The sequence below is a fragment of the Podarcis muralis genome, chromosome 14 (assembly GCF_964188315.1).
Source record: "Podarcis muralis chromosome 14, rPodMur119.hap1.1, whole genome shotgun sequence".
NCBI lineage: Eukaryota > Metazoa > Chordata > Lepidosauria > Squamata > Lacertidae > Podarcis > Podarcis muralis.
Window position 1 is genome coordinate 23,070,213 of NC_135668.1, and position 24,324 is coordinate 23,094,536.

General features: G+C 41.2%; 1 protein-coding gene across 8 annotated transcripts in view; it reads right to left on the reverse strand.

Moving 5' to 3' along the window:
• Nucleotides 1–14,035: 14,035 nt before the first annotated feature.
• The window catches only part of ASB7 (ankyrin repeat and SOCS box containing 7), a 41,616-nt gene continuing 31,327 nt past the window's right edge, over nt 14,036–24,324 (reverse strand). For all 8 annotated transcript variants that reach the window (XM_028706537.2, XM_028706542.2, XM_028706540.2 and 5 more), the window contains one exon: nt 14,036–18,488. In XM_028706537.2, the coding sequence (XP_028562370.1) occupies nt 18,349–18,488 (140 nt within the window). In that variant the 3' untranslated portion in view covers nt 14,036–18,348. The remainder of the gene's footprint in view (nt 18,489–24,324) is intronic.

The following is a 24,324-nucleotide window of genomic DNA, read 5'->3' on the forward strand; positions in this document are numbered from 1 at the left end:
AGATTGAGGGCACAAGCAGAAGGGGACGACAGAGGATGAGATGGTTGGACAGTGTTCTTGAAGCTACCAGCATGAGTTTGACCAAACTGTGGGAGACAGTGGAAGACAGGAGGGCCTGGCGTGCTCTGGTCCATGGGGTCACTAAGAGTCAGACACAACTAAACAACAACAACAACAAATCATGTCAGCATCATGTGTCCTCTATTTTTTATTGGCATTGTGAGAGATTCCCCCAGATGCTTTTCTTGACCACAACTCTGAGCATAGCCAGACACTATTGCTAGTGGGTCAGGGATTTGGGAAGCTGAAACCCCCCACATCTGGTGGACACTATGATAGTTGGCTACCCTTGTGCAATAGTATGGTGTCATGTAAAATAAAAAGCTGTCAGCAATGGGTGGGGACTAGAGAAGAGCCCTATTCTGCACAATTTACAAGGGGAAGTCACTCAGCAATGTGAATAGAAAATGAGAACTATAGTTAGCGGTTGGGCATGAGCTACAATCCCAAATAGGAACCACCCAGGAAGCTGCCATATAGTGAGTTGGACCATTGGTCCATCTTGTGCAGCAAATTCACTAGCAATCTGCTTATGCATTCTCTTGCACAACAATGTTCTATGAGTGCAAAGCATTTCAACAGTGGGACAAATGTACCATTAAGTGATTTTAACTTAGTGCTACATTGGATACAACCCACTGTGCTCAGTGAGACTTGCTCCCGAGTAAGTATGTTTAGGATTGCAACCCTATTCTCCTGAGCTTTTGAATTTGGCATGTTTCTCTGCTTTTCAGCTGCTGTTGCTGCTTTTAAAAACCGCCTCATGATTTCCTTACTAGTTTGCTGTTTGGATCAAATGTAACTTTTTAAATTTTATGTAACTTTAAGCAACTTCGAAAGCATTTAATGAAAAGTGGAATAGAAACCTTGCTGATAAATACATAAACAGGTAAGACTAATGGAAGAGTCTATTAAAACTATCTGCAAATGCGAAAGCTTCAGAAGGCAGTCTTCTGAACCAGGAGTGGCCCTCCAGATGTTCCTGGACTCCAACTCCCATCTTCCCTGGTCATTGACCATTCTGGCTAAGGCTAATGGGTGTTGGGAATCCAACAACATCTGGGGGGTATAGGTTAGCCACTCTGGGAGGAATTCAATGTAGTTCTAATGTGTTTCACCTTCTCAGATGGAATTATCTCTCCTCTTCTTCTGCTGTGCTCTGTCCTGGGAGTTCCCCTGACACCTCACTGGAGTTAATTTGGTGTGTGGGGGCTGGGGTGGGGTGGGGGGAGGACAGGGAACAAAAAGTCCTGTTGCGCTAGCAGAAGAACTTGAAACTGGCCCCCTGATCTAACGTGGTTCACTAAAGAAAAGAGAACCCACTGGGGTATTGATGACGTTATTCCCACTCTTGGTAGAACTGTTCTCTCATTTCCAACAGATTTTTCTTTTCCTGGCAACAGTCCTTCTTTAAATGGGTAGATTAACTTCATCCGGGAAGACAATACGACCCCAAATGTCACTTAGCCAGCTCACAAATCTCTCTTTATCTTGCCTTCCCCACAAAGGTTGCCCCCAGAATTTTGTAGACTAAACAGAAAGGATGCGTAATAGCTAATACAAAAGGGTGAGAACAGGCAGGGTATTGAGACCGAATGACACTTAAAATGAACAGGAGGCCCATTTGGGGTGGGGGTGGGGGTGTGAAATTAAGTCTATCTAGTAACTGCAGTGAAGGATGAATAATGCTCCTTAAGAAAGCCTTCTGTATCTAGGAGCAATCTTTGGGATTTTGTCACTTGGTCCAACCATTTAGTCTTGCCTAAGTAACAGCCTCCAACTTTCCACTGCTCTTTAGAACAGAGGGTGGCTAACCTGTGGCCCTTCAGGTGTTCTTGGGATCTCTCCTACCATCAGCCATGGCCAGCATGACCAATGGTCAGGGATGATGGGAGCAAGGAGTCCAGCAACATCCGGAGGGCCACAGGTTCCCCACCCCTATTCTAGAGTGACAAAACCACATAAGCTGGAATAGGGGTGAAAGGAGGCAAAAACTGCCTTTTGCCCCACTTGTAAGAGCCCCACAGATATGCTAATATTGTCTTGCAGCACCTGGAAAACCAACGAATGGATTGCAGCATAGGTTTTCATACACTAGAGCACACCTTGTCATAGTTACAAAGTCTTATATGCAATTGCAGATGTAGATGTGTGTTGGGAATCAAAGGTAGTGGTGGTGATGGAAGAGGAGGAGGAGGAAGCAGCACGGGAAACAATGGGACCAAAAGACCCTGAAATGCAAAAGGTTTGTGACATTTCTCCAAGTTTTTTTGATTTCATGGCGTCACCTCAAAAATGATTTTGGAAAGTTGGGAAAGTTTCAGAAAAGGGCAATCAAAATGATCAAGGGGGCTGCTTCTTCTTCTTCTTCTTCTTCTTCTTCTTCTTCTTCTTCTTCTTCTTCTTCTTCTTCTTCTTCTTCTTCGTCTGCTGCTGCTGCTGCTGCAACCACTCGTAGCTGAGTAAGATTTTCTTCAATAAACACGGTTTGAACAGTCTGTAAGAAACTGTGGAGGCCAATTCTGGATCCACACGTCCTTCCACAGTGGGGACATAGGTTTCTGGGTGGGAGTTGATCATGGTGAGGGTTTGCCAAGCGTGCCTTCCTCTTAGCACGTTTCTCCCTTTCGTCCTGAATTTGAGCACCTTCAAAGTCGATGACACCTTTGGTAAAGGCTGTTCTTCAATTGGAGTGCTCGCAGGACAGTGCTGTGAGTTAAACCACAGAGCCTAGGACTTACCGATCAGAAGGTTGGCGGTTCAAATCCCCGCGATGGGGTGAGCTCCCGTTGCTCGGTCCCTGCTCCTGCCAACCTAGCAGTTCAAAAGCACATCAAAGTGCAAGTAGATAAATAGGTACTCCTCCAGTGGGAAGGTAAATGGTGTTTCCATGCGCTGCTCTGGTTCGCCAGAAGCAGCTTACTCACGCTGGCCACATGACCCGGAAGCTGTACGCCGGCTCCCTCGGCCAATAAAGTGAGATGAGCGCCGCAACCCCAGAGTCGGCCACGACTGGACCTAATAGTCAGGGGTCCCTTTACCTTTACACTACATTTTTTAAAGATTTGCCTTGAGGCAGTCTTCAAACCTCATTTGTTGACCACCAACATTATGCTTTCCATTGTTAGTTGCTTTGGAAGGCATCCACACAACATGACCGGTCCAACTCCCATATGAAGGAAGGTTGTAGCATTGGGGACTTCGTCATTTAAAGAAAAGGAGAGTAAGATGTGACATGATAGATGTTTATAAAATTATACATGACACAGAGAAAGTGGATAAAGAAAATCTTCCTCCTTAGCACTAGAATACCCAAGGAAGCTGAATGTTGGAAGATTCAGGGCAGATAAAAGTCTTCACACAGCACATTGTTAAACTATGGAATTTGCTCCCACAAGAGGCAGTGATGGCCACCAACTCTGATGGCTTCAAGAGAGGAGTGGACAAATTCATGGAGAAGGCGGCAATCGAGGGCTGCTAGCCATGAGGTCTGTGTTCCAGTTGCTAGAAACTGCAGGAGGGGAGAGTGTTCTTGTGCTCAGGACCTCCTTTCAGGTTTCCCACAGGCATTTGGTTGGCCACTGAACAGGAAGATGGACTAGATGGGCCATTGGCATGATCCACCAGGGTCTTCTTATGTTCCTGTGGTGTTGGGTCCCAATATTTAGGGGGGTTGCCCTCTGTATCTAACAAGTATAAATGTCTGCCAGTAGAGGATAAAACTTACAAAACACCTGTGATAAAGCAGACTCTAGTCCTCAAAAACGTATGCCAAAGTTATCAAAAAATCTTGAAGGTGCTACTGAAACTTGCTAAGATGGCTGTGTTCTGTTACAGGCATTTACTGACATTCTCTCTCTTTGAGATGGGCTGGGCCATAAATCAATAAAACGAATAAAGGACAGGAAACTGGGGTGACAGAAATCATGTTCACTAACTAAACCGCTCAAGTTTGCCAAAGCAATCTGGTTTTTCATTTCCTTCGCTCCTGGTGCTAACCAGATTGCCCATCCCTGAAAGAAACAGGAGGCTTGTGGAGAATGAGGAAGCTGCTTTACAGAAAACAAGGAGGCAGAATTCATTACACGGCCCATTGTTCTCATTCTCAGTTGAAAAGAGTGCCAACATACCAAGCGTGTCTCATCTCACAAGGCTGCTGCCAAATAATTAGAAAATGGCAGAAGGAAAACCCCTGTCATTATCAACTTAGGGGCAGTACACATATTTACACTTGCTGGTCAGTGTGGATTCCTGATTTGCACAATTCCTCCCTCTCAGTTATAGGGGTGGAATACAGTGGTGCCTTGGTACTCAAACAACTGAGAATCCAAACACTGCAAGTTTTCCAGTTTGCGAACTTTTTTCAGAATGCCACATTTCTGTTTTGAGTGTTACGCTTCTGTTTTGAGTGTTACACTTCCATTTTGATTGCCACACTTCCGTTTTAAGGCTTACGCTGACAATTTGATTGTTATGCTTTCAATTTGAGTGCCACACTTCCGTTTTGAGTGTTACACTGAGGTCTGTCTGTTTTTGCTATTTATTTTGCCTTTTTGTTTTTGCGGCTTTTTTGTTTTGTTTTTGTGACTGTGTGGAACCCAGTCCAGCTACTGATTGATTGTGTGACTGCAGGACATTGTTTATTGCTTTCATTTTAGGGCTCAATGGTCTCGTTAGATAGTAAAAGTCATGTTAAATTGCTGTTTTAGAGGTTGTTTTTAAAAGTCTGGAACAGATTAATCCATTTTGCATTAATTTCTATGGGAAAGTGTGCCTTGGTTTTGGAACGGGCTTCCAGAACAGATTAAGTTTGAGAACCAAGGTACCACTGTATTGCAAAAATCAAGCTCACTCATGTGTGGGGCTTCAGGTACTGAAAGGTCAAACTCACACCATAGAGTTAAAGCGTATAACTTCTCCCAAAGAACCATAGTTTGTTAAAGGTGCTGGCAATTGTAGGTCTTTGGGGAGTAACTACAGTTCCCAGGATTCTTTGGAGTGGGTGGGTGCTTTATGATGCGGATGTGACCAAAGTATGGTGTTGTTGTTTGGTCACTAAAATAGAGCTAAATGACCACGATGGCGAAGTTTGGATTTCATCGCTCAGTCGTATGGTCACTTCAACTGGTGCATGATCAGTGAACTTGATGTTACCTATGTTCACTGATTACATGAAGGGAATTAACTGTGGAATGAGCAGCAAAAAGTCTAATCTGGATTGGGAGCCATACAGGCATGAATGAAATGTAAAACTGAAACCTTTAGGTTTTTCTTCGCTTCATGTCAAAGGTACTCCCTAGGTACTCCCCAGCCAAAAGAGATAGACAAGGAAGTGTTAACTAGCGTCTAGGCTGGTATCCCCAAGTCTGTGCTCTATGGAGCAGCTGCAGCAACAGGGGGCTGCTCCCCCTTCACCAGGTTATGTAAAGGTAAAAGGTAAAGGACCCCTGGATGGTTAAGTCCAGTCAAAGGCAACTATGGGGTTGGGGCGCTCATCTTGCTTTCAGGCTGAGGGAGCTGGCTGGTGTTTGTCCACAGACAGCCAAGCTGTATAGGATACCGTTCTACTTGAGATTTGGTTAAAGTCACAGGGTAAGTGTATTAGTGATATCTGGAGGGTCTAGTAGGAATCTGCTTGGGGTGTTGTAGTGGTCTCCTCTGTTGTTATGTGTGAGGTGTTTGCGGGATCTTTTGCTCCTGTTTGCATCCTCCCAAACTCCATCAGAAAGTTCATCCTGTTTTTCTTCCGTTGCTTCTCCTTGCTGCCATTCCAGAGATAGGTCAATTCCAAGAGTGTTGAGGAGAGCTGTTGCTTCCAGTCTGTTTGCTGCCATGAGCTGTGTTGATCCTCTCATGATGTTAAGGCAGAAGTCGAAGCCCCAGCAATATTTAATTTATTTTTGCAGTTTAATTATGCAAGCACATAGTTTGTTCATCTTTTTCAGAATCCAGATCCTGAATCATGATAACTGAGCTATAAAAAAAAAATAAGTTATGGATATTAGGTTGATCACTTTGTTCCATTTTGTTCCTCCTTCTTCCTGCAACAGGCAAAACAGACAATTATATCATGGGGGGCCCTCCCTCCCTCAGTTTGGGACCAAGTGCCCTGTTTGCCCCTTCAGAATCATCAGCAGAGATTATGAGGTCTGGAAGCAGGGATTTAAGCCATGAGGCAATAAATTGTGCAGGATCATTCTCTTACACTCCCTCTTCAAAAAACCAAAAATGCTAATTAATTCTTCTTTTTCGCTTTTCTGCATCTTCAGGTTTGCTGTGTACATCTGTATTTTCCTTAATTCTTTGATCTTTTTGCCATGGATTTGGCTTAATTATTTTGTGACTGCAATTGTTTCTGTGAAAGAGTCAAGCTTTGTGTTAAATTAGAGTTGACATATTCCCAAAAGTGAAGATCCAGACAAAAGGCTTTTTTGATCATTTTTAAAGTTTTGTTTTTTTTTTAATCGACCTACTTGCCATACATCCGGGTTTTCCCATTTTGCCAATTCAGCAAAAATCCACCTGGACACCATTTTGCAGCCCGATTCTTGGATGTGTCTGGGAAAATCCGGACATATGGCAGCCCTATTTAAGTTCTGTCAGTTTTGTTTCCATTGTAAGCATTAGTTATTTCCAAATATTTTTTTAATAAGCTCTCCTTTATGGCTCATTGTTGTGCTGCAAATACTTCTTTTAAGATATTGCTACTGTTTTCTTTCTCCAGTGAAGAAGAGGCCTCTTTTGAGAGTGGCACCATCTTGGCTGCAGCCAGCGAGCCTATTATCCCAGGGCAGGAAGAACTGAGTGAGGTCAGCCCATTCATTTTGTTCTGTGGGTTTTCCCAGGTCTTTCTGCCATACTGTTTTCATACCTTGAGGGAGCCAATCGGTTTGGCAAAATACACCTCTGGACCTTTGCTCAGTGGTAGAGTTCAGCCCATGGCATCTCCAGGCAGGGCTTGGAATGTTCCCTATCTGGCCCTGCCAATCAGAGTAGACAGTACTGAGCTGGATGGCCCAATGGTCTGACTCAGTCTAAGGCAGCTTCCTACATTCTTAACCTGCAGCTTCTTTGTCATCATTTAGGCACCAAGCCTCTCACCCAAGCTATTTAGAGAGATGGGCTGATTTTAACCGAACTCTGCCTTGCACCGTTTAACTGTAGTTGTAGTGGCTCCTTGTTTTGTTGATATTGTGTTTTATGCAGTTGTGAACTGCTTTGAAATCAACAAATACATGTTTGAATAAAGGGAAAATGTTATCTCCCAGCAAAGTCGTAGCACATATTGCTTTTGCAATCATGCACAAAGTAGCTTGCAAAGGGGTCTCCCAAGATTCTTTTTATGCCTCTCACTAAATGATAAAGTCTGACATTTAGGAAACAAGGTGTTGAGCCCCCCCTTTCAAGTATCCCCCCTAATTAGGCAAGGATAAAGGAGGTTTTAAACAATGTCATGGCAGATTCGTTCTCTGCATTAACCTCTGTCATAAAGCAGAAAGGGGCAATCAATAAGAAACGAAAAAGCAGGAGTTTGGTTTTAAGTTCGTTTGTTACACTCACTGCTTTTGAACAAAGTTGTCCTTGTGGCCCCTAAACCACCAAGAAGAACAAAAGTCAAGGTCACAATGGCAATACAACTGGGAGGTGGGGGATGGGAGAGCGATGGACCCAAACGTACTATGATCATCCACTGGAATTACTGAACATGGAAAACACAGACAAGACCACCAACCCTTTTATCTGATTATTATTCCACACCAGTATCCAGGAATGGACATATTAAGGTGCTTTAAAAGTGGTTAATTACATTGTTGATCCAGGCAGCCCCTTTGACACAAGTACCTGGAATGCAGAGCTGTAAGTATAACCATCCCTTTGATTCAGTATCCATAAGACCAATTCATGCAAAAACAAAACAAAACAAAACAAAACAAACAAACCCAATCACCCAATTTCTTCTGTATAAATGCTCCATCATTTCCACTGGGTGTCTCCTCTTCCAAATGTAGTTCAGTCTTACCATTCTGCTTAATTTCCCAATATATCTCTAACCACATCCTTTATCCCCCTGCAAGCCAATTGCTTCCAGATTCTAAGCTGCTCCTTGTGGCCAGAGTTCTCATTGTACCCATCACATGTGATGCCTTCTATCACCCGATCAACAAGTATCACCACAATGCCAACAATTCACATGGTTTCAAACAGCAGCAGCTGGATGCACTGGGGTCAGAGTAAACAGTAATGTAAAGGTAAGGTAAAGGTACCCCTGCCCGTACAGGCCAGTCTTGACAGACTCTAGGGTTGTGCGCCCATCTCACTTCCGGGTCACGTGGCCAGCGTGACATCGCTGCTCTGGCGAGCCAGAGCCGCACACAGAAACGCCGTTTACCTTCCCACTAGTAAGCAGTCCCTATTTATCTACTTTCACCCGGGGTGCTTTCGAACTGCTAGGTTGGCAGGCGCTGGGACCAGCGGGAGCGCACCCCGCCGCGGGGATTCGAACCGCCGACCTGACGATCGGCAAGTCCTAGGCGCTGAGGTTTTATCCACAGCGCCACCCGCGTCCCAACAGTAATGTATGCAGAGTGCAAACAGGTTAAATGGGCACCTATCAGGAAGGCTCTAGAGGTGGATTTCCTGCACCACCAAGGGACTGGATTAGTTGACCTCTGAGATACCTTCCAGCTCTATGCTTCTATGCTTTCCTCCCCTGAAATGTGTAGATGCTTTAGAAGTTTGAAGGAAGCAAACAACCAAATCAAAACCAGACCATACAGCCAAAGGCCTGTTGCGATGGGTTGGCAGAATCTATTTGGCAGATAAAATAGCTCATCTTTCACAAGGCATACTTGATTAGTAATGCTCCTGATATGAATCGGGGGGTTTTGTTTTTGTTTTTAATGGTCAGCCATTATACCCAGACAGAGCCTAGACGACAGCAGTCATTACAATGAGTTTCACTGACAGGAGATCAAGCAAGTGAAAAGCAGAGTCACAACGTTTAAACTTCTCTGTAGAACTGGATAAATATCCCTATTGTGTGGTGCTGTGTACAGACTGGGGGTTTTGTGTGCCTGCCATGAGGACGGCTTCCAAAGCAAGCCTATTTAGCAGACCAGCCCTACACACAGACGACTACAATGTTTTAAGAGTGTATACTAAAAAAATAAATGTGACATACCAAACCCATCTCTGCTTTGAAACTGGCATTTGTGGCTTGCAACTGGAGTTGGACCCGACTCCCTCAAACTGGTATTTCATATTTAGCATTTTATATAGCACATCTCAGGTATTCAAAGTGTTTCACGCAAACTGTCCAAGTAACCGGGGCAGCACATCCCATTTCGCCACCTGAGGCAAAACGGAAAGTGCCACTGCCCTGCTGCTGCTTCCACCACCACCTACCTGCTCCTGCCGCTGTATCCTGCTCTGCTGCTGCCACAAGCCCTACCGCATCCACCACTGGGAGAGAAGCACCACCGCCATTGGCACCAGTTTGGGGGAAGATTGTGCCGATTTTGACTGAGATCTCACATCTTGTGTGCTTCGCAAGATCTTGTCTGATTTCAGGCAAAATCTCACCCAAAATGGATGTAATCTTGCCCAAAATCAGTGACTGGGAGTCAGAAGACAAAGGCAAAAGTGTCGAGTGCTGATCTGATGGAGCCTGCAAGCTATTTGTTAAGGAACAGCAACATCTATACAAATGCAATGTACATATGCAATGCCCTCACTTATGCCCAGGAAGCCTGCCAAGGCCACTTACCAGCTCCACATGTTCAAGAGCACAAGGCAGGCTAGAGGCGTTGGGGTCTCATTAGTTGCCTGGAAGAGAATCTGTGGCTGAATTAAAGGTAAAGGGATCCCTGACCATTAGGTCCAGTCATGGCCGACTCTGGGGTTGCGGCGCTCATCTTGCTTTAGTGGCCAAAGGAGCCGGTGTACAGCTTCCGGGTCATGTGGACAGCATGACTAAGCCACTTCTGGCGAACCAGAGAAGCACATGGAAACGCCGTTTAACTTCCCGCCGGAACAGTACCTATTTATCTACTTGCACTTTGACGTGCTTTAGAACTGCTAGGTTGGCAGGAGCAGGGACCGAGCAACGAGAGCTCACCCCATCGCGAATTAGGTCAAGCCTAAGTGTCCGTTTACTCAAGGCACAGTCATGGATACACAGTCCAACCTCTTTGTTTCCAGCATCTGCTAATTAGCACATACCAAGTGAGCAGAAAAATCTGTGAGGGAAGAAGTCCTAGAACTGTATCAGCAGACTTGTCTTTTTTGGAGTGGGGTGGGAGGGAACTCAGCACTGAGCTTCTCAAGTAGACCGGTGTACAACAATAAGCTTGATTATCAGTCTCTCAAACTGAAGGGGAGTGACCTAGTTAAGCCTGGCAGGACAGCTTACTCTATGGCATTAACCCTTTCATGCATTAATTAGACTTAAACGTGTTGGTTATGCCCCTATGAGTTCTCAGGCATATTTTTAAGGGTAATTGGTTTTAATTCTTCGTTCTGGTCAAAGTCTTTTATTAATTTTGCTAAGTAAGCAGGCTAGTTCACTTCTTAATATGATAAATTGATAAATTCAATCTCCAGGGAGGGCTGGGAGAGATCCCTGTCTGAAACCCCAGAAAACTACTGTCAGTCATCATGGAAAATACTAAGCTAGATGGACCAATGACTCCATGTAAGGCAGCTCCCTATGCTCCTAGTCAAACATATTTATGGAAAGAATGCGCTATGCCCTGTATAAATTTCGTTTCACCAACAGCTTGCAGAGAATAATTTCTGTAAACAATAACATGCACCATTAATTATTCTGCAGACACAGGAAACATTATACATCAACTGGGACATAGTTTTTAGCCCAATACAGTTTAGCAGTCCATATTCACCGAAAGCACTGCCAATGGAGGGGGGGGGCCTCTTGAAACCTGGCAAGAGTAAATTTGTACAGCTCACTTCAGCACAATTCCTGTGTCTCTTTGTCCATCCTCACTTTTAAGTATTTTGCTTTGCTTTCCAGTTGGAGGCTGTTAAAAGATACTCAGTGCATACTAGCTGTCCCAGAGAATTATGGATTACTGGTATGGCAGTTCCAACTTTAAGAGCAGGGTTTTCCAAATCGCCAGCTGTTGGTGAACTACAATTCCCATCATCCCTGACTACTGGCCCCACTAGCTAAGGATGATGGGAGTTGTAGTCCAAAACCAGCTGAAGGCCCAAGTTTGGAAAACCCTGTTTTAGAGCATGGTTTTTAGAGTCACTACGGGTTTCTTCAGGGATCTTTATAAGGACCCACCTTGCTGACCAATTTGGACAGTTAATTTGTCCCACTTACCAGTCAATCATGTGACTGATAGGTGGACGGTCAAGTGGGCCCATGCAGTCCTTGGTCCAGAGCGAAAGGTGTTCCCTGTCTATGTACTAAATGTTTGAACTAATCATTTGCACAGAGCTGTTGAAATTTGGTCCAAGCCCAACAAGCAGCCTTAGGGAACACATTGTCCATTTGAGGTATGCATTTTTTTATTATTAAAAAAACGAACTACTAGGTGAAGCTGGCCTTGTGGTAGTATTAAATCCTCTGCATTCTACTGTTAACTTGGTGTCAGAACCCAACAACATATCCTAGGTGGTGGGCAGGGGGAGAGATGGGAACAGAAACCATATTAGAAACTCTTGTGTGTTTCAAGTAGGAATGGGAAGAGCCAACAATATCCTCTTGCTTATGCTAACAGAGTCAACAAAGATGTCATAGAGAAGTTGGAACAATAGTGGAGCTGAGATCAGTGCTGCTTTAGAATTAATGCAGAAAACTCAAGTGAAGATAGAGGTGTGTGTGTGTGTGTGTGTGTGTGTGTGTGTGTGTGTATAACAAGTGCTAGATCAAGTACAAGCAGGAAGAAGGGACGTAGGACATTTGAGACAAAGCAAAACAGCACCTCACCTTTTGGTAGTCCAGGACAGGACAGGTGTTAATTAGTGGTATCAAGGCCAATCAAGGATGCCCAACTTGAAGCCTATGATTCCTCCCCTGCCCACCCACAATGGTTCTGTCAGAATGACAGAGCACCTGCTGCATCAAAAGCAGCACTCGTATGCTCTTTGACCAGGGTAGCAAGCCTTCCCAGGCCACTCTTTATCCAGGCCAAAAGCTGCAGAAGAGGGGATCACTGTTTGTCAGTCAACATCAACACTCCTACAGCTAGGGGATGGGAAACCTGTGGCCCTACAGCTCCCATAATCTGTGACCACTGAGCAAGGCTTGCCGGGGCTGATGAGAGTTGCGAGTCCAACAACATCTGGAGAGCCACATGTTTTCCATTTTTTGGCTAAATGCAAACTTTCTATCTGCCACTGGGAGAAGCATAGCTGGCTCTTTCAGATTCTTAAGATACACACAAAAATGGTTCATCATTGCTAAAGTATTGCCATGGGATACAGAGAGTTCCCTGCTAGGACATGACAGCTTGCATAAGAAGAGGTTTTATAATACTAGATGTGTTTATATACTGTTCCCCTGAGTCAATTCTCACTTTTGTACAGGGTGGATAAATAAACCAGATTTCTTTTAAAAGATTCAGTTATGAGTTTGCTTTCAGAATAAATTGATGTTAAATGCAATCTGCACTTAATGCAAACATATGAAGACGACCCACATATGAGATGCTACTTTTATTAGTAAACTAGGGATAAATCATAATCATCAGTCACTACACATCCCAATAGATAATGAATATATGGCTTGTTATCTGGACCAAGGACTGGCAAGTTAGCCCAGTGATGGATCACCATGTGAAATTTTACTCTTTTTTCATGCCAAACTCCAATTAGCCTGGAGTCAGTAAATATTTATGATTACCTCATTGCTAACCTTCTGGAAGAGGTCACATACCAGCAGTGGGAAGGGCCAGTGTGGGTGGGGAAACCCACTCTCATACACATTTATCACACACTTCCATTCATGCACATCACAACTTATCACACCACACATACCTACCCTCCCACCCCATATTAGGCTTGAAAAAACATTTGAGTTTCCCCCAATTCTAATTGTGAGGAGGAAGGGGAGATTTTCACAGACACTGCAGGGCATGACTATCATATCTATCGTATGCCCTACTCCAGCTGCAATATACATAAAGATCTCCCCACTCTGGAAGCAATTCGGCTTGAAAAACAGACTCCCTATTGCTCCAATGGGGTACCTTTTCCAAGCCTAATTACTGTGATGGAGGGTTGCAGGACAGTTGAGCATGTCCCTGAGGCTGCACTTGGGATACAGGCTCCCCTCACCCCAATTTATAACCAAGCATCAGCCAAAAACCATTGACTTTTACCTTCCATCTCATGGTCTGTCTCCGCTAAGGACCACCTGTCCTTGTGTCTGAATGAGATTGATGTTTTGTGGTGGGGGGTGGGCAGGGCAGTTATATGCCCCACATGTGTTTACTTTCATTAAATACATTTACGGTGATGCAGTGCTGTAACAGTGCTACAGTCATCCAGTTCTTCCCATTAACAGACAGTAAATCTAATCTAAAAATAAGCATTTCTTTTACACCACACTTAGGAAATGTATAGTGTACCTTCTGAAAGTTTTAGGTCATTTTTTGTGGGAACAGGAACCTTCGTGTGCAATTCTATTTAGGGAGTATCTAATAATAAATGGAGAATTTGGATTTTAATTGATTACTTGACACAGACTTTCTTCTTGGTAATTTAAATTGCTGATATAAATTACTATGGATTAAATCCATCCATCCTAGGGGTTTTTTTTCTGAGACAATCACTAAATTCCAGGTCTGAGAAGTACACAATTTCAACAGCCAGGGAAAGATCTAAGTCCAGAAATTGATGGTCATACATTTACAGAAGGCAGCTACTGAGGCAATCTGCCCCAACCGTTGCAATATAAAGAATAAAAACTTTTGAATGGTTTTTTTAAAAAAAGAAATGAAGCAGATTTAAAAGAATTTGGTAATTATTTTAATTCAAAATGACCCAACGCAAAACCTTACATTACAAAAGGAAGAACAAAATATGTTACGATGCTGCTAACACAGAAAGAACTGCATGGAAGATAAGAATGGCGGGCAAAATGGTACATCATCCTTCTCACAGTGAAATTTGCAACAAACTGACCGTATTGAGTTAGACTGGGATTTCAGGTTTCATTAGCCCATCCTTCATTAAAACCTGACATAAAATCCACAGCAAAGGCCTCCATCTCAGGCTCCGCTGAAAGGAACCGGAGCTTGCCACAGACAAGAACCACCAATTTGCTTCAAGTGTGCTTCTGTAGGCAACATTCCCAGTGGACTATATTCTCAGTCACTTGAGGCTGGTGCAAACGAAATGCTGGCTCTCTGTAAGGTAAGCCATGATTTGTAAACATGGCTTTGCTTAAGGAATGTGGGTCCTTCTCACTCCTTCTCTATCAGGGATTATTTCCTTCTCCTTGTCCAGTGTCAGCTTTAACTATGGTTGAAACATTGCATCTGCATTGTGGTTAATGCTAAAACAAGGTTGCCATCTTAACCAGGATCTGACACAGACAAGGGGAATCCTGGTTAGCACTGGTGCAGATATAGCTTTAAACTGAATGGGGGCAGTGGAAGAGAGTTTGTGCTTAGAGAAGGAAAAACTTGTTCATGTAGCTGGCTTCTAATTTGCAAATCAACACTTGCAGGGAGCCACAGTTACTCCTACACTGGGCATCTTTGTATGTATGAAGTACCAAAAACCAACAAATACAAAATGCTGTGTCTTCATGCTGTCCCTATGAGGGCAGATTGTTCCTAATATGAATAATGAAATAAGTCAAAAATGAAAAATGAAACAGAAGCCTTGGGAATTTACAAATATGGTCTCTAATATTGTAAATAGATTAGAAATATGGTAATTAAATAATCTAAAAAACAGACTCTTACTCTGCTGTACATTTATAAACAGAAATATTTACAAAACTCTGGTTTTGTTTTTAAAAGAATGAGGTTTGTGGTTTGCTAATGATCTTCATCTTGTCCATTTCTTTGGTGTGTTTGCCAATTTGTGTTTTGTTTTTTTAAAAAAGCTATATAAAAATGTTTAATATTAAAGAAGTGGGATAAATGCTCTTATCTTTTTTTCTTTTTTTGGAATTTAAGCCAAAACATTTAATGGAAAAGCTTCCATCATTTTTAGTGGTAAAACCAAAATACGTCAACATCATTTCATTCTGATTCTCTTCTCAAAAACAAGTTATGTTTGCTCAAAGAGGTACAAATCTTTCAGGCTGTATAATTGGGTTGCAATTGAGTTGGGCTTGCATGGAGATATGCACAATGCACATTCAACATGGTGCATATGCTATGGAATCTCCTGTACATTAAAAAGAAAGACGACCAACTACCCAGTTAATAAGTCAAAGGCTTGATTTTCTTAGGAACTGGGACCGAAGGTTGCCCCTCCCCACTTTGCCTTCAGCTAGTCAAATGGCTTTACTGAAATAATGGATAACACAGTAGGGTTAAGGGAATTTTACTTTATGGCCTAAGATGTACTTCATTCAAAGTGTGCCAATTATTAAAACATTGGGGCAGGGGGAGAGACACGAAAACAAACCTCAAACAAATAAATAAATGGAATTATACATTTCATTAAATAGCACTTTTGTTATCAGCAATACATTTTATATATATTTTTTGAAGTCACAGCAGCAAGACAGAATAAAATTCACCTTACAATTGATCCCTGAACCAGTAAAGACTACTAGGCTGGTAAGAATGCACCATCACTTTAAGAAAGTCAACCAAACTGATCAAAGCCTGAATCTCCAGTAAACTGGATTGGGGCCTTAAGATACCAAAGAACATAAAAATTCGAAGAGATTGGGAAGCTTTTGTGAACATTTCCTTGAAGATCAAAACAGACGAGTTGCTCCTAGCTCCTTATCACAAGAAACAGGGACCTTGTTGTCCAGACTTGCAAAACCCTTGTATTCACTAAAGACCATCTGATGAAGCATACATAGCTTGAATGCTGTTCCAATTAAGGGCAAACTAAATAGAATAGAACAGAATGATGTACTAGTTGGCCACTGAAATTCCATTTTTTAAAACAAACAACATACATTCCTCTGAAGTAGAATCTTGGTAAGAGAGGGGGGAGGTATGTGTGTTGGGAGGAAATATCTTGCACTCTAAGTCAGTGCTTGCTGAGCAAAAAGTTGTCATTTGCTACCTTAGTTCCTTGTAATTGATTGACAGCAACAGGATTGATGCTTATGAGAATGGAAATTAATGCTGCAGTCATGTACCACTGATTACATAGCTCTATTGATCCTAAATTACTGACTTCTGTTCCCCTTTAAGAAACGAGTGGTGGGAAAGTGACTGGAAACTGCAGAGAGAACTAATAATGTTCCCCAAGTGCAATCTATGTTGAATCTCAGATGGAACCCCAAAGCTCAGGATGCTAAAGCCACTGACATGCAGAGGATAACTTTTATAAACTCATTTCCTTTGTAATCTCAACTCCTATCAAACTGCAGGCTTTACCCAAGGTATGACTAGTAACCTATGCCATAATTAAATATGTGCCAGTTTCAGCCTAAAAAGCAAAGGCTGGGTTCTTGCAGATTTAGATTTTTGCTCAGAAGCTTATCATCTTCCGAGTGAGAAAGTCTCATTACAGTGGGGTTATATATAGAATCTTCAAAATAAAAAAGGTCCAGGTGCTGTGGCTAAGTTTTCTATGGGTATATTATTTATGCTTCAACATACTTATGGAACTTAATTGTTCACACAAGGTTCCCCTTTAGATCTGTGACCTACAGATTTATAGTAAATTTTACACAAATCTGCATGTCAGCAAAGGTATTTTGAGATGCTGTATTTACACCATAGCCCATAAGAACAAATTAGGGGTTTGGTGAATCAGCCCAAAGTCCTAATTAACATCAAGCAAGCTGAAAACACAACAGGTTTCAGGTTATGGAGCCCTTTTAAAAATATGGAAACCCAATTGCTAGGCCAGATTCTGGTTTTAAGAATACCACAGATTAGCCTCTTGCATGGGGGTGAGGGGTGGGGAGGATGAAGTGAGCCACAACAGTCCAAACTAGATGCCTTTGAAATTTGGGAGGGGTAACAAAAATATCTATATATATATCCCAATAAGCAAGCAGCAATTCCAATAAGTAACGAACATCATATTGAGACCAGGGTAGGAATGTGTGTGAGTCACATGTGTGATGGAGAAAATATAAATCGGGGGGGGGGGGGAATTATTGCATATGAGAAACAGGATGCATCGGCTTTGAAATTAGATTAGTTTTCCGTTAATGTTTTTATAAAAAAAGAAATACAGAGAGACCACAGAGGCATCTGAGCAGTGTAAAACCTAATTACAAACAGCAGCGAACATACTGGCATCAAAGGAAGGATAAGACATATGGACATCGGAACTACAATTATTATGTTAAAGATCCAACTTGGGGTTTTTTTAAGAAAAAGGAAGAAAAGGAAAAAAAACAATGAAGGTGGCAATGTTTCCAAAGAGCTATCGTGTTTATAGAAAACTCTGAACACCCTAGTTACAAGCCTGAGCCATGATTCTGAGAAAAGCACCTTATGGGTAGAAAATAGTGACCATATGGAATCCAGTCAATTGTCAGGACTCCTTATGAGGAATAAGCGGATACCCATATTGGTCCTTGGCACGGGAGCAATGCTAGTGGGCTTAATCCAGGAAGCACTGCTGCTATGTAGATCCTTCATTTCAGAGGGTCTTGCCTAGGATTCCCCATGGAACAGAGGCTATACAACAGTAGTGTGTTGTGGATTACTTCCTTAAGTCTCCTACTTTTACTTTGTTTAGCATTCACTCAGCCATCTCACAGTATTACACATGCTACATTGGGGTAGGGGAAGGATCCCTTTGAACAACTGACATTCTGTCTTCATTTCAAAGCTGCAAGTTTAAGTGTTTAAAAAAAGAAGAAGATACTCACCCCTGTGGAGAGGGGTTGGAGAAACCAGACTACAATCGTAAAGTTGTATAGAGAGCTTGGATCTTGTAAACTTGGACCAAGAAATAATAAAAAAGTAAGACCTTCTAGCATTTGGTATAAAACACCCCCCTCCCAAAGAAATTGTATACCTGCCTTCTGACTTCTCGGGGAAAACAAAAAATCAGAAATTGCATAGGATATACGTTGTGCAAGGTGACCAGCCTTTGAAAGGTATCTGGAATATAAACTAATCTTGCTTATCGTCCAACGTTTTTGCAAAAATGTCAGATATCGTCAAATTTGTGTTTTAAGTAGTCTTTCATAACCTTGGCAATTGGTAGTTCGTCAAGTAGTTTGAGGTTTTGAAGGCCTATACACTGGCGGATTTTAATTCGGCATAGATCTTGTAAGTTCCGTGGCTGCCCTGAAAAGAAGATAAAAAGAATATGCCATCATTAAAAGGTAATTGAAAGCTGAAAGCTGAAACAAACAAGCAGAAACTCTCACAAGCACTATGAAGCAGAACAGCTAAATGTGTAGACCTAGAAACTGGTTTTTGTGTGTTCAGTTAAATGTCAGGTTTCAGCTAAACTATCCAAGTTAGAAACTATTAGCAGCAGGTCTCAAGCAGAAGTCTTTCCCAACCTTGCTACCCAATAGCCTTTTTAGGATGCCAGAATGAACCTTGAACCTTTTGCATGCCAACTATTACTATGCTCTAACACTGAGTTGCTCCCTTCCAGAGTTGCCCAAGAACAAATTTTAAGCTAACTGCAGAATGAGATGCACAGAACTAATAAAAAAAGTATTCCCAACTCAAACTTAACCATATAGACATTTGCTTTTAACCACTAGTGCATGATTTTATATTCACATAAATTTATGGTATTTACAGGTGAAGACTGAAAATCCCAGAGAGATTTCATGAATATTGGGGGGGGGGGGCAGGGGAGTGAGAGGGAGATTGAGATTTTCTCCTTTTCTGGACATACTGTACTACAGTGATTGCTAACAACTACAGTTCAGGAAATTTTCAAACAGTATTATCTCAGTAGTGTTCAGACATTCACAACATTTGAATCAGATTGTCACATCAGCATTCACAAGTGTACATTGAAAGTTGAACAACATCTCACATCCAAATCTGCAACAGATCTCCTGAATAAAATGGAAGGGGGTTGGCAGACAATCCACACTTAGGGCAGAATTCCTTAAGAGCTGATTATTAAGCGTCTTGACATTTCCCCCTGATAAGCTGAAGAGCATTTCCTGGGAATGTGCTAACAATGGACATTTCCACTGTTAAGCACCAGTTGCCACATCTATTGGCTCTTGGTGTCTAGAGAACTTATTCATTCTTGGTTGCATTTGAATGAAAAAGGGAGGGGAGGGGAGGATTATAGACCAACACCAGTGAACCTTCATTTGGCAAATGTAAAATGTTATTAGTAATCGGGCAAAAGCAATACAAGTGAAGAAGGCAACAAATCAAGCTCTATCTAATGATGATTAAGAGGTAATACTAAGTGCAGAACCTCTGCCAAGTTTGGAAAGATTAAAAGGGAGATTAAACATGACAATTAAAAGACTTCCAAAGCCAGCACATTCAGAAATACAATGGTATCAAAACTAATTCCATTAACCCTTCTCTGTCTGCTTCCAATGATGGCACATGTTTGAACCATCAAATTTAATGAAGGCTCTTATTAGTAAGTTTTATTCTAGAAGTATAGGCAGCAGCTGTCTGTTCCTTTGGTACAGGCAACAGTTAAAAAGCCTGATTTAAGCAAACACTTATAACCCACCCTATCCCAGGGGCTCAAGTTCAGTGAATGCAATACTACTTCAAAGAGACAGAAGCTGAGAACTGTCAAGCTGGGTACTCCAAAAACTGCAGCTGCTGTCAGGTGAGCCTGCCCACCTTTTCCAGGGGGGGGGGGGGGGAGGCAGCTAACAAGCTCCATTTCCAACACAGACCAGCCACAGCAACTCACTTCCAGGTGTGTATTTTGTACACCTGTATATGGCTGGAGGCCACCTCACCAGTACAAGTGACTTAGATCATCAAAAGGTGCGACCATTTCATAACACTGTTCAGCAAAGTCTGAGAGTTCTGACTATTTGGACCGTTAACCAATATTACCATGAACCTATTCGGAAATGCATGTCAAAAACATTACTACATACTAAATTCCAATTTGATTTTGTGACTGTTATTTTCTCAACTAATAAGGATTTGGAATTTCAATGTTCTTTTTTATATGGATTTGTTGCAATATAAATTATAGTATGTAAGGGATAGTGAAATATAGTATTTAGCTGAAAAATGTTTATAGTTTACAAAATGTCCAGCATTGATGCAACATTATGCACTTCATTTTCTACAATTTTCTTGTATATGGGAGAAGAACAATATATTTTATTCGAGATATGATTGGGAAGTATTGAAATATGATTATTTGAAAAAGAATTCTGAAACAAATTGATATGATACTGATTCAGACTGTGGGATGGATGAAATGAAAGATTTACAGTTAAGATTGTCCTGCTAATATATTGGGGAGTGAATGATTCAAAGTTGATTTGTGGCTATGACTCCAAAAATTCCTGAGAAAATTAATTGGGTATGAGATCCCAATATAGTCTCTTGAGGAAAGGGAAAAAAATATTTAATGAAGGAATTCAAACTTTCAGAAGATAGAGACACAGATAAAGAAGAAAGAATATACTGAGAAACCTAAGAGTGTCAAAAAAGAAGATTAAAAACATCAATGAATAAAGTACATGTTCATGTAAACAACTTTAAAGAACTTGGTGATAAATTGGATAGTTTAGTTGAAAGAGAGAATGATTTTGGGGATATTGTTCCTCAAGTGCATTAGCAAAGAGCATTAGGATGTGCTCAAACTGAAAAATGGTTGAGATTAAAATATTTGATATATTCAATAATTTTAGAGTTTTAGATTTAAATAAGAGATCAGCTTATGATTTTATATGATTATGCATAACTGCAACGTAAAGATACAGTGGGAATTCCATATGTTCCTTTCAATGTGCCCAATTCAACATATGAGTCCTCACTCCAAAGTTCTCCGCTCACGAGGCATAATGGGCAGCTATCATGAGCAGGGCCTTTTCCAAACTGGCACCCACCATGTGGAACATCCTATCAAGTGCGATCTGTCAGACTCCAATACTTTGATTTTATGTGGTTGGTTAAAAAATGGCTCTTTAGGAGGGCATTTGGGCTTAACACATTAGAAGCTACCTGATGTAGAGACAGACCTCCAGCCCATCAAGTTCAGTACAGTATTGTCTACATTGACTAGCAGCTGTTCTCCAGGGTTTCAGACTAGGAACATTCTGAGTCCAATCTCAAGATGCCAAGGATTGAACGAAAGACTTTCCATATTTAAGGAGATGCTCTTCCTCTGAGCTATAGCCCTTACCAAATACTTGTCTTACAAAATTGCTGCTTTCCCCCTTATAACTGTGGTTTTATGAATTACTTTCCATGATTAACACTGTTCCTAAATTTCTTCCATTTCAGAAATTATTTAAAAAGCTGGGCTGCCATCTTTTAGTATGTTGTTTGATGTTCTAATATGTAAGCTACTTTTGAAGTTTTTGTTTTTTAAAAAGTTACTTAAATAAATAAAATAAACTCATAAATTGAGAGATGACTAAATCAGAAATATTTCAATTTATTAGCTGTAAAGTGAAAGTAGCAACTGTAATTCTTAGTTACAACGGACAAAGCATTTATCAGAAGGAGGGGGGGATTACCGGATTTTCAGTCAGCTTTATTAAACAGAAGTAGAGTATTTAGATTTTTGGACAGATACGCTTTGGATTATGTTTGTAATAAATGGGTCGTATTTAAATTGGTAGTATCTCTCAAGAAGGTAATATGTAATGGTAGAAGCAAGTAATGGCACTAAAACAATTATATCTTTTTGAGGTACTACATGTATATTAAGAGATTTCATTTTTTTCATAAATTCAAATTAATATTTATGTAGATTAGTTGAGTTTTTTAAATATATAGATGATGCCCCAGTAGCATTATAACTGGATGCTTGTAAATACAGTAGTCAGATGGAAGACTATATGCGAAAATTAGATAAGCTTTTATTACTTGATGAGAAACTGTTAGAACAAAACAAGCCACAGAAAATCAAATCTCTTAATATACATTTAGTACCTCGAAAAGATATAATTATTTTAGTTAGTGCCATCACTTGCTTCTACCATTACATATTACCCTCTGAGATACTATCAATTCAAATACGACCCATTTATTATAAACATAATCCAAAGCGTATCTGTCAAAAATCTAAATACTCTAAAAAGCTAGAATAAAAACTATGGCAAAATATTTGTAATGGGTTTATTCAGCAGGGGCAGAGGGGGGAAAGGAGGAAAGATCTGGGATTGCACTGGTTATATTACAGCTGAACCTGACCAGCTTTCGTGAAGTTCTTCACCTGCATTTTCTCCCTCTTTTGTGAGTATGTGGTGAAATTCTTCACTACTGTGGGACTGGTTTCATAGCCATATTCCAAATTCTATAATGTTAAAACTTAATTTTATTTGTGATTCTGAGAATCAAATTTGTGAAACTCCATTTGATAAAAAAATAGCTTTTAATGACCTTCTGGGAATATACGTTTAGGTATGTTGTAAGCCATTATCATCATTTTTGGTATGATCTTGAAATTGTTTTGTTAGCCTTTTCCAGGGTATTAATGTTTATTCCTAATGTTATGCAATTTCAATTTTAGCTAAAGGAAACAAAAAAGTAAGACAGAAAACACTGTGCTCTAAAGATTTGTTTTGGAAACTAAGGTGGGGGGGAAGGGAACTGAAATGCTGATGCAATCATTAACAACCTCCTAATTCATTTATTTCTCCCATCTTTCACTGGGCAAGGTGTTTCTTCCATCCCTAACCCCATTTGGGGGAAGAGGCTAGGGCTCCATCCTCAAGAAGGAAGAGGGAACGATTTGTGAATTGTCGTATCTGGCTGTAGCAAGGCGAGCCTGTGCTGACTCCCCTCCTCTGGGTGAGGAGGGTGAACCATTTATTTGGTATCTTGATGGTCCACCCCCATGGCTATTGTGGGGATGGCTACCCTCTGGGGCTACCCTCTGGGGTAAGTCGGCTCCTTGTACTGCTGTTGATATGTTCCACATATGAGTTCCGGCACAACTGGATGGTGTCTGACAAACGCAAAATAAAATCTCAGAGAGGGAACAGTGACTGAGAAATCTAATTAAATTACTTTCCATTCATACAAATATTTGTTTCTACTCACCTCCCCACAAGTTAACTCCTCTCTTAGACTCTTCCCAAGGAAGCCCAATTCTCTACACAAACATTACTTCCAAGTGAGAAGTCTTTGCATTTACATTCTCCCAGAATACAGGCGTACCTATGTCAAATTAGCTGTGTTTCTATGCCATGGGAACCCACAGCCAACTCTTTCATGACAGTGTATAAATATGACGAAGCAGTTGGAGTTTCATGAGTGAGGTCACATCTGTGTAGAAAATAGTCTCATGCAAATTTCTGTGGTAATTAATAAAACTGCCTTGATGTAGTGGTCAGTGACAGGCTATAACCAGGGAGATTCAGCTTCAATTCCCAGCTCAACCTACCTCATATGGCGGCTGTGTGGTTGAAGGGAAAGGGAGGAACCTGGTGCATGACCCCAAATTTGTTGGAGGAAGAACAGAACATAAAAAATGCAATATAGTACATTAATGCTTCTAGACCTGATCATTAGACAATATACTGGAGAACATATTGCACATATTACATATCCAATAGAAGTTGAACAACAAGCGTAGAAATTTCTTTCCTGAAAGCACTGGGACACCAATCTGAGCACTGCTTTCTTTATGCATGTAATGGGGCCACAATGCACAGCTGCACAGCTAGCCTTATATTACAAAGGCTTAAGAAAACATGAATTTGTGCTAAAAATGACCTTATGAGTCACCCCTCAGCCTGCATATTCACTCATCATAGATAAAACCAAGAGATTCCAGAACACAGAAATCAACAGTGTTGTGACTTTTCCATTAAGTGGTTTTGATATTATTCTGCAGTCTTTATAAATAAAGTATACGAATGAGTTACAACCATGAGCTTCACTTGACTTTAAAAGTAAGTTTGCGTATTATGTTACCACAAGAAGCATTTTTAAAATAATCTGAATGGCAGCCACCTTTGAACATTTTTCTGTTGTGGGAAAG